The following is a 9,737-nucleotide window of genomic DNA, read 5'->3' as shown; positions in this document are numbered from 1 at the left end:
AAGTCATTAATTTTTTTAATATGATTTTATATATAGAAATTCGGGACAAAATTATTGTATTTTAGAATTGAATGTGGTGATTAATTAGGAAGATAGAAAATCAAATGTAGCTGATTTATAGGCTCCTCATAAATTTATATTTAAAATCGATTATTGTAAAGAATTTGTAGAAAGATTTTAGGAGAATGAAATTTGGAAATTTTATTTCAGATTTAATAAGGAGACAAATTAGGAAATTTTTGTTTTTGTTAATGGAAAAGAGTTGAAATGAATTTTTTTTGTTTTATAATTTTATTAAATAAAATATTAAATTACAATGGCATGAGATGTAAATAATTCTCAACTTCAAACCTTCTTTGCTAAAGTTGCTGTGAAAATAATAATATAGATGTATTTTAGAATTGAATGTGGTGATTAATTAGGAAGATAGAAAATCAAATGTAGCTGATTTATAGGCTCCTCATAAATTTATATTTAAAATCAATTATTGTAAAGAATTTGTAGAAAGATTTTAGGAGAATGAAATTTGGAAATTTTATTTCAGATTTAATAAGGAGACAAATTAGGAAATTTTTGTTTTTGTTAATGGAAAAGAGTTGAAATGAATTTTTTTTGTTTTATAATTTTATTAAATAAAATATTAAATTACAATGGCATGAGATGTAAATAATTCTCAACTTCAAACCTTCTTTGCTAAAGTTGCTGTGAAAATAATAATATAGATATAGATAGATAAAAATAAGTATATAGTATCCATACAGAAAAGCAAACTAAAAAAAAAACCGTAAAACTAATTGATAAATGATGATACAACGGTAAAAAAAAAAAATTAGCGAGAACAAAGAAAAAAAGGTTTTAGCAATAGAAGAAATAAAAGATAATCAAACTGTGTCAAGAAAAACAATATTCATCTTATGACTGCGATTGCCAATTATCAAACCCTTACATTGTCTTAACAAATGTTTGCAAATTACGATATTTTGTTAAGATAGCGCAAGGATACTGGATACTGGATACATACGGGGTTCAGTCGGTGACGGTGATCAAAGATATCACCATGATCAATGTGACACAAAATCTTTGTATGATTTTTTTTAAAACACAACTCTTTGTTATTTTGTACGCTTGGATTTTTAAAACGAGATGTTGCGCACACAAAAAGAAGAAGAAAATATCTTAAAACGAGGCAGGACCATATCTATGGTTGTTTTCTATTATCCATATAAAAAAAATTTGCACTTACGTATCTGTATAATTTATAGTTTTATACATATGTTGAATTACGCGTACATATACCCAAATTTATATATATTATATTATGTCGATTTGACTGACTTAGTATGGGTCAAGGTCCTCAAGGACGACACACACCACATGTACACGTTGAGTGAATTTGTCCTTTAAAAATCGAATTTCATATAACATTATTTCAACGTACATAATCACCTTACAATTACATAAAAATTTGCTTGATATTTTTAGAGATATATATAACGAAATTTAGATCCTTTTAATTACTGTCTTCGCTATCGCAAAACATAAAAGAAGAATCTAGATCTTAACGTCTCAAACCCTTTTTTAATATTCAGTGTATCAAATGAAACACGAAATAGATCAACCCAAGGCAGGAGCCCTGTTTACTGGAGCTGGACACTTGAAGCCACGAGGTGGAGTCTTACCACAGTCGACAAGAAGCTCAAGAGCAATGGGAATAACGAGGTCAATGTTGAGAAGCTTCGCTCTAATGGTTGTGCAGAGACAAACTGCTGCGTCAAGACCCACCAAACCGTCAAGAAGTGGACAACACTTTGCCTTGGCGTAGGTTTTCCCTAGTCCAATGTGAATCAAACCACCTAGCACGTCCACACAAGCGCCTAGTTTCAGTGCGTCGATTGGACAAGTCTCTGGTTTAGGTGTTGGTACGTGCTGTGGAGGGGGAGGTGGACATGGGGTTGGTGGAGGTGGTGGTGGAGGACATGGCGTCTCTGGGGTTGACGTTGGCGGCGGTGGTGGGGTTACGACCGGTGGTGTTGGAGCTGGCGGTGGTGGGGTTACGACCGGTGGTGTTGGAGCTGGCGGTGGTGGTGGCTTCACGGTGGGTGGTGGTGGAGGCTTCACGGTGGGAGGTGGTGGAGTGAATGGAGGTGGTGGTGGCTTCACGGTGGGTGGTGGTGGATACTTCACGGTTGGAGGTGGTGGTGGCTTCACGGTGGGAGGTGGTGGAGTGAATGGAGGTGGTGGTGGCTTCACGGTGGGAGGTTTTGGGGTGTGAGTAGGTGGTTTAACGGTGGGTGGTTTTGGGGTGTGAGTAGGTGGTTTGGCAGTGGGGGGCTTAGGTGGTTTAACGGGATGTTTAGGTGGTTTAACCGGGTTTGGAGATGGCTTAGGAGGGTCACTACAGTCACAAGCATAAGAGACTGCGAGGAGACCGAGGAGGAGGAGTATTACAAAGGCGTGGTTTTGCTTGTGAAGAAGCCCCATGTTGAGAAAGAGGGTTTAGGGTTTGGTTTTGTGAACAGGTAATGAATTAGTACGTTCAACTGTTAAGTGTCTTCTTCTTTTTATAGACACAAGTCTCTAAGATATTTATTTCTCTATTATAGTACTGTTCTCATTAGCCAAAGAATAATAATAAAAATGTTCTCATTACCATCATCCGTGACCGTGTTGATATGAACGTGCCAAATTGCGAGTAAGATGATTGATCAAGTTGGACTATAATATGAAGCACAATAATATTTACAGGTCACTTGGTCATAAGAAGTAGAGAGTCCTTTCTTTTTTCAAGAGCAAACATGTTTTCGTTAACTTGCCTATGTTCATAACCAAATTTGTTTTTGGAGATTTCTTGGTTTTATATCCAAATTTCCAAATTTGTTTCTCTATTTACGAATCCTATTTTACTAATGAAAGTAGGTTATTAGCATTTTTTATGATGGTATTATACGTAAGTATTGATTTGGATGAGACAAACTAAGGACATTGTCACAGCCTTGTTTACCATTTCGGCTAATTATTATACGTAAGTATCCTATGATTTTCTGACCCAAAAAAAAAAAAAAAAGGATTGAGACTGCTGCTGTATTACTAATATGGGTAGTGTCAAAGACAACTAATGAAGGAATTTGTCATTATTATTTGACTGAAGAGATACCTCTCAATTTCTCAAAAACAACAATGGCAAGTGGCGTGGCGAGACAAGGAACGATGGAATTTGTCATTGTCATTTGACTGAATAGACACCTCAATTTTCTGAAAACCACAAAGACAGAAAGAGATCCTTCCTCTTTTCTTGCTCCTTTGATTAATTGGGTCCATTTGTTTCATGAGGAATTTAGGCAAATGTTTTGGAATATATAGTATTTTTTTTCTATACCTATATATTGTAGCCTAGATATAGTCCATATAAGCAAACAAGGAATTGGAGAAAAGAGAATGATTTGTAAATAGGTCCAAAGCTAGCTAGTTGTATATGTTTAATGTATAAATCAATGTCAAAATAATGGTAGTGGTCAGTGTTTGTATTGCCCCTAATATATTACAGAATACAATTGATTACAGATGTGTGCTATGCAGAATCGAATACTTTATAGTGTTTGTTAAGACATCTTACAAAAGTTTTTCATATATCTATTCAGGTCAAAGATTGTTTTTCTTTTACACAAAAGGTAGCTTTCTATTAACCACCGGGATTAAACGTTTTTCACAAGCCTTGCACGTATTTCAAAAGTGAAACAAAATTAAAACATGGTTGATTTAAGGTAACCTAATTAGCATGATTTTAATTTTCCTCTTTTGTATGTCAAAACTCAAAAACATTCAGAAGACCAACGGATACATATGAAAAGCATAAACTATTTATTGTCAATGAGTTAAGACTTAAAACATATGAATATGGAGTAGAACCTCTATAAATTAATAGTCTTTAAATTAATATTCGATATAAATTAATAAATTATTCGGTCTTGGGCTGGTGTAAAAAACGACATATTTCGATAAAATAATAAGATAATAATTTTTTTAGAAATTTTATGTAAAAATATGGTCCCATCAATATTATAAATTAATAATCAAATAAACTAATATATATATATATATATACATATATATATCTAAGAAAATCTAGTGAAATATGACTCTATTGTTGTTTGCCTATTCTTGAATTTGCATTCTTGTTGGAGCTCATTTTTGATCTTTTTTCATTTGTTGTTTTCTCAAATCGCATCCAAAAATTATGGAGAATACTAGATGCGATAATTGCTTCTTTAGTAACTGGTTCTATCATTACCATTCGACTTCATCATTACCATGCAGAATAGTAATAGCAATTTCTTCTAAACTCTAAAATTTATCATTTATCATTTTTACCTAGATAATCTAGTAAACAATTGATATTTGTTACGATAGCCAAGATTATAAATTAAGCAAATGAGAAAATCTTTTCATAAATTAATAAAATATTAATTTATCGATAAATTAAAACCTTTATAAATTAATAAAATTTTATGGTCCAGACCTTATTAATTTATATAAGTTTTACTGTACATGTGATTGACTTGCGCGACTATGGGAATTAGCAATATATATACATGCAAAGTTATGCAGTGGGATTGTAAAATGGTGGTAGTCGTAGTTTAAAATCTTTTGTATATGCATGGGATTTTCGCAGCTTTAGAATTGAGATGAAGATGGATTGTCGACGCTCCAAATCTAATGCCATGAAGATATAATTATAGAAAGGTAAATAGTAATTATTCAACTTTTTCAGAAAAGTTAAAAGTCGATCCACGTAAAAATTTGGTAGACTTGCGGGGAGGTTGATTTTGATTGCAATAAGCAAATATGCAAAACCTCTGTTATGATGATGGCTTTTAAAGCCTGAAGAGATCTTAAAGGCATTTGTTATATGTTTTACTTTTACCAAATTTAACAGAAAACTGTTGTATGTTTTCATTAATATATATGTCAATACATGAAAATTGACAGATATTAGTTTAACCATACATGATTCAATTACTGAAAACCATAATACGCATTTTATTTAGTAGATAGTATGTAGTAGTTTCTTGAAACCTAAAAGAATATCATTTTATAGCATTCCTTCACTTTCGTTAATTCTAAATGCAGGTTTATTTAAAAGATCTGATTAGCTAGGAACTTAGGCATATAAATCAGTAAACGAGAATCTACAAAACTAGTTTAAACAAGAATCTATATCGCTGCAGTCTGTGTCGCCGCCGGATCGATGCAACCGATCAATCTTGTATTAGATAAACTAAATCTTGGTTTACGTTTTAGACTCTTTTCTTCCTCACATCTTTTAAGATCCTCAGCTTTCCACAAGAAGCGATTGTGTAAGTCCGTGATTGATGACTATCTATGAAATTGTTTTTTATATTTATCTCCTTATGGCATGGATTGTCCTTTCAGGACATAGTCTGAGTCGATAATAGATATACAAAGGATTAATATAGTTAACAAGTATATCTACGATATAAATTAGTTTTGTGTCTACACTATTTTTATTTTTATTTTAAATTAATTGGCAATACAAAATCTACTAATTAGTACCTAGCGAGAGAATTGTATGGAGACGCGTCCAAAATTGCCGGTGAGACTTGTCGTCTAGTAAAAATAATGTAACCCGTGAATCTGATCATCTTAATTAAGAAATTGTTTTGTTATTGTTGTTTTTTTATAAGAGAATGGGATAATGTCACGTAAGAATGAATCGTACAAGCGTTGTAAGATTTATATGTATAAAATATGAATCACTATTCACATGCATGGATCTCTCCATGTGACCACACCATTATTAATTTATACTGAAACCTTGGGCCAACGTATTAAGTTTTATTAATCATGTAAAAAATCCCAAATTGTCGGGATTATCTTCATTACCGGATCAATGTCAACTCTCCAATACTCTTCGAGACAGAACATGCGAATCATGACTAGCGAGTATCCATTTTGTTTGATGTAGAATTTAAACTATATCTATCTGTATAGGATCAAATTTTGTTGAACACATACTTTTGCGAGTGAGTACAGACATGTACAATCACCACCTTACTAGAATAAGTAACAGTTCATATATCGTGTTATATTTTTGTGAGATCGAAGAAAATTGGATAGTTATCAATGTGTATTGTGCGGATTATCTATTAAAACTGATCTTAAACGTAATCTTAAGTTTTGAGAATTTAAGATATACACTTAAACAATTTTTTTTTTGAGAATGAGATAACATGAATTTTGTTTTAGGTGTACCGTGTACGTGACAACGAGGATCTACTCCCCTCCTTAAAAATATCAAAATTTGAATGAATTATATTGTTTTTTCCGCTGCAAAATTTGAATTCAAGATGTAACCTACATTCCTCCCTAGATCTTCTATATCTCCAATGGCCCCAAGAGACTAAAACTGGTATGTATGTGGAATGTGGTGTGGATGTGCGAAAAAGTATGCTTTCATGTAATGATCAGTTTGGGACATTTTTTATATATATCAAAACAATATTGATATTAGGAAATATGAAAACGTGCATAAAAAGAAAAAGAATCAAACAGCTCTAAGTCTAGCTAATCGTCTAAGTCCAATACGACTAACATTATTTTATAGTTTTGAGCCCCAAATCAATCCTTAATCACTACTCTGATAATTCAACCAATCACTAGCTACTACTGCCTTTGTGACAGGCTGACAGCTATGCGGAGACGCAACGTTGCGACGACCCGATTTGGTTTTTCCCCATTGTTTATAACATAACAGGCAATAACAGTTTGTGGGGCTTCAACGAGGTCTCCTATGTTATATAATAGCACCCTTGAAAGGCCTTAACACTTTTTTTAGATTCTACATTTTATCACCAGTGTGTAGTGCACTTGGGCAAGAATACAACTGAGAATTTAAATCAGGTTACGGTTGAAAAATAAACCAAGCGGAGTATATCTATAAAAAGCACTTAAGCATTGGGAGAAGGAAGCAATAACTGAAAATAGAATAAAAAGACTACGAGTTCAAACAGAATGAGATGGCATGTTATCAGAGAGAAGTGGAGGCTTGGTCACGCGATGCTTTAAGGCGATTGGCGTGATCAGCATTGCAGTAGAGAAAGCTCTTTTTACCAGATGATGTGCTAGTTGGCACAATGGAGAATCCCAAGTAATCTTCCTCACATTTCTTTTGGCTGATATTAGCCATGAACTTGAACATTTCGTTCTTCTGGTTAAACGGTTGGTCTATGTATTCTTGTACCGGCATCCACTATAAAAACAATATAACAGAATTTGAGATAGAGTTAAGCAGTGTGATAGTAGTAACAACACTTCTTGGCTCATCACCAACTATATATCAAAATGATTATATATACCTTAGCGTCCAAGATCTCAGAGTTTTGTTTAGTGATTTCATAGGAGAGCGGAGTTAAGACACACAAGAAAAACAGATCCGATTTCTTTTTCAAGAATGCGTTGTGGCTTTGTCTGCAAATAGAAGATAAATCAATCCGGAACTGATGCGCTAAAAGCCTGACCAAATGTTTCCAAAGCAATGACAAATTAATTTACCTGAAAGACAACACTTCAACAAATTCTGCAATAATCTGAAGTTAAAAGAAAAGAACACAGAGATCTTAGATTATAACCAATAGCAAGTAAAAGATCCTTAAAATGGATATATTTTTCTTGCTGAAAGCTAAATACTTACTCCAGTTTCTTCTTCCAGTTCCCTAACTACTCCATCACAGATATCTTCACCCTGTGAAATTGGAAAATTTAGTTTTAGAGGTAGGAGAGAAAAATCAGAACATTTCTTTATTTCAAATTTGATATCATCAATCCTCTTTATAGGGACCAATGGTTCAACACTAAATGTTTGTATGACCTCAGAACTCAGAAGTATATAATATACCAAGCTAACTAGCTAAGTCGTGTAAACACTTCAAGGTTCTGTTTCGTTTAAACTGCTTTTCCTAAAACACTATTTTTAGGTTTAACTCATCATGTAATGCAACATTAAAGAACACACAATTAAAAACGTGATTAGAATCACCTCGTTGATAACACCGGTAGGTAGCTTCCACACATTAGTACCTCTGAAACGACCACCTCTTTCCTGGACTACGAGGACCTGCTCATCGAAGTAGTTCATCTCGGTTTTAGATCAAACTCATAAACAGAACACCAAGCGTAAATATAGAGTGTTAGCTACATGTGCAAAAAGATATATACAGTACTTTGGCAGTCTTCTTGTTGAAGACCAAAGCACCAACACCTACAACATGAGAAGCATTGGCTGGGATGGTATCAAGACTGGGAGAGATCCAAGATACAAGCATCAAGTAATCAGGCTCGGCGTGGTGATATCTAAACCCTTCCTAAAGAAAAATCACCCAACATATATAAGCACTTAATTATCATATCAAATTAAAAAAACAACATAAGATGCAAATCTCATCATCATATAAAACCCTCTTACTGTAACTGCAGCCTCCACAAGATTGGCTAATTGAATAGGCAGCTTTATCCAAATTCCTTTCTTACCCTGCAAATAAGGTTTTGAAAGACTATTTCCAAAAAAAAAAAGAAAAAAATTTGTGGATTATAAAGCTTGAATCACAAGTAACCTCGTCTCTCCAATGCGAAAGAGAAGCCCTAAGCCGTTGTGTAAAAACCTCAGCACTCATGGGTTCTTCCATGTTTACCGTAACGCCATCGTAGTTGTCAATCTCTCCATCAAGTAAACTGATCTGCTTAGCTCTACTATCCATCTGACTGACATCAGAATGAAAACCACTTAGACACTCTACAATGGCGGAAACAGAGCCTAAAGAGCTCAATCTATAACTAACTCAATCTCAAACGTTCAGTTAAAGCAGCTAACCACAACAATGGCGTAAACAGAGCCTAAAGCTCTTTCACAATAGAAGAAAAGATTACAGCTTTATGCAAACCCTTGTCTCAAAATCGACCATGATTGAAACTTTAAGCCATAAATTTGAAAAAATTCTAATTCAAAGTCTCGAATCTAATTGCAAATTTCGGTGATAATTGGCCAATATCATTACCGGCAAAAATTGAAGAATTAGGTAGCAGATGACGATGACGAGCTATGACTTACTCACACAGAATCAACGACGTCGTTAATGCCAGATCTCTCCTCTGAGGCGGCGACGGCCAACGGAGATGGCGTGAAGAGAGGAAGAGAGAGACGTTAAGTCAAGTGAGGGAGATGGAGAAAGGAAAGAAAGGAACCTTCCTTTTGTTTTGTCAGTTTGACATTTTTCTCCTTTTTTATATATTCATTGTTGTTTAATTAATTGAAAATGGCATGATGGTTATTATTACTCTCATTTACAGGTTAGTTGTACTTTAAACAAAAGATTTGGATTGTTACTGTTTGGATCTCGTTTATGTTTGAGATTGGATTTGGATTGTAGGTAGTCGTTTATGTTTCTTTGTAGACATTAAAACGCTTATATGATGTTTAGACGACAATTTTGATCGTTTGAATCTCGTTTTAATGGTTTTTTTTTTTAAATTTTATTTTCAACTACATAAATTTGAATTTTACAATTTTTTTCTTTCCATATACATAACAAACGTTTCTGTGTTGTTTAATAAAAGTTAAATATATTGTTGTCTAATTTTTGTTTGCGATTTGTTTAATAATTTTTTTCATAAATAATTTTTATGTTTATATAATATTTATATTTATTACCGTCTACTTTTATATA

General features: G+C 33.4%; 2 protein-coding genes across 7 annotated transcripts; both read right to left on the bottom strand.

Moving 5' to 3' along the window:
* Positions 1-1,392: 1,392 nt before the first annotated feature.
* Positions 1,393-2,646, bottom strand: LOC104723638 (uncharacterized). The gene has a single exon (XM_010442028.3). The coding sequence runs from the start codon at positions 2,479-2,481 to the stop codon at positions 1,615-1,617; it is 867 nt and encodes a 288-aa protein (XP_010440330.1). The 5' UTR covers positions 2,482-2,646; the 3' UTR covers positions 1,393-1,614.
* A 4,142-nt stretch (positions 2,647-6,788) lies between these two features.
* LOC104723640 (nudix hydrolase 7) lies at positions 6,789-9,343 on the bottom strand. Of its 6 annotated transcripts, none has more exons than XM_010442030.2 (9): positions 9,069-9,343; positions 8,628-8,771; positions 8,480-8,545; positions 8,238-8,378; positions 8,054-8,131; positions 7,709-7,759; positions 7,570-7,604; positions 7,374-7,485; positions 6,789-7,267 (listed from the first exon to the last, which is right to left on the bottom strand). In XM_010442030.2, exons 2-9 carry the CDS (start codon positions 8,769-8,771, stop codon positions 7,046-7,048), a joined length of 849 nt encoding a protein of 282 aa, XP_010440332.2. In that variant the 5' UTR covers positions 9,069-9,343; the 3' UTR covers positions 6,789-7,045. The 6 variants fall into 6 exon arrangements, with proteins under 6 accessions (XP_010440332.2, XP_010440333.2, XP_010440334.2 ...); XM_010442031.2 differs by having other exon boundaries at positions 8,628-8,775; positions 9,126-9,343; XM_010442032.2 differs by having other exon boundaries at positions 8,628-8,775; positions 9,122-9,310.
* Positions 9,344-9,737: the final 394 nt, after the last annotated feature.

Source organism: Camelina sativa, chromosome 11, assembly GCF_030686135.1.
Source record: "Camelina sativa cultivar CO46 ecotype springtype chromosome 11, ASM3068613v1".
In the NCBI taxonomy this organism is placed as follows: domain Eukaryota; kingdom Viridiplantae; phylum Streptophyta; class Magnoliopsida; order Brassicales; family Brassicaceae; genus Camelina; species Camelina sativa.
Note: the sequence above shows the minus strand (reverse complement) of the source record. Positions and strands in the feature narration are given on the sequence as shown.

Bases quoted from the DNA above. Each gene is read 5' to 3' on its own strand.
- LOC104723638 (XM_010442028.3), bottom strand. From the start codon at position 2,481: ATGGGGCTTCTTCACAAGCAAAACCACGCCTTTGTAATACTCCTCCTC.
- LOC104723640 (XM_010442030.2), bottom strand. From the start codon at position 8,771: ATGGATAGTAGAGCTAAGCAGATCAGTTTACTTGATGGAGAGATTGAC. The intron at 8,546-8,627 runs GTTACTTGTGAT...CCTTATTTGCAG, and splicing joins TTTCGCATTGGAGAGACGAG to GGTAAGAAAGGAATTTGGAT. The intron at 8,379-8,479 runs GTAAGAGGGTTT...ATTTTTCTTTAG, and splicing joins TTGTGGAGGCTGCAGTTACA to GAAGGGTTTAGATATCACCA.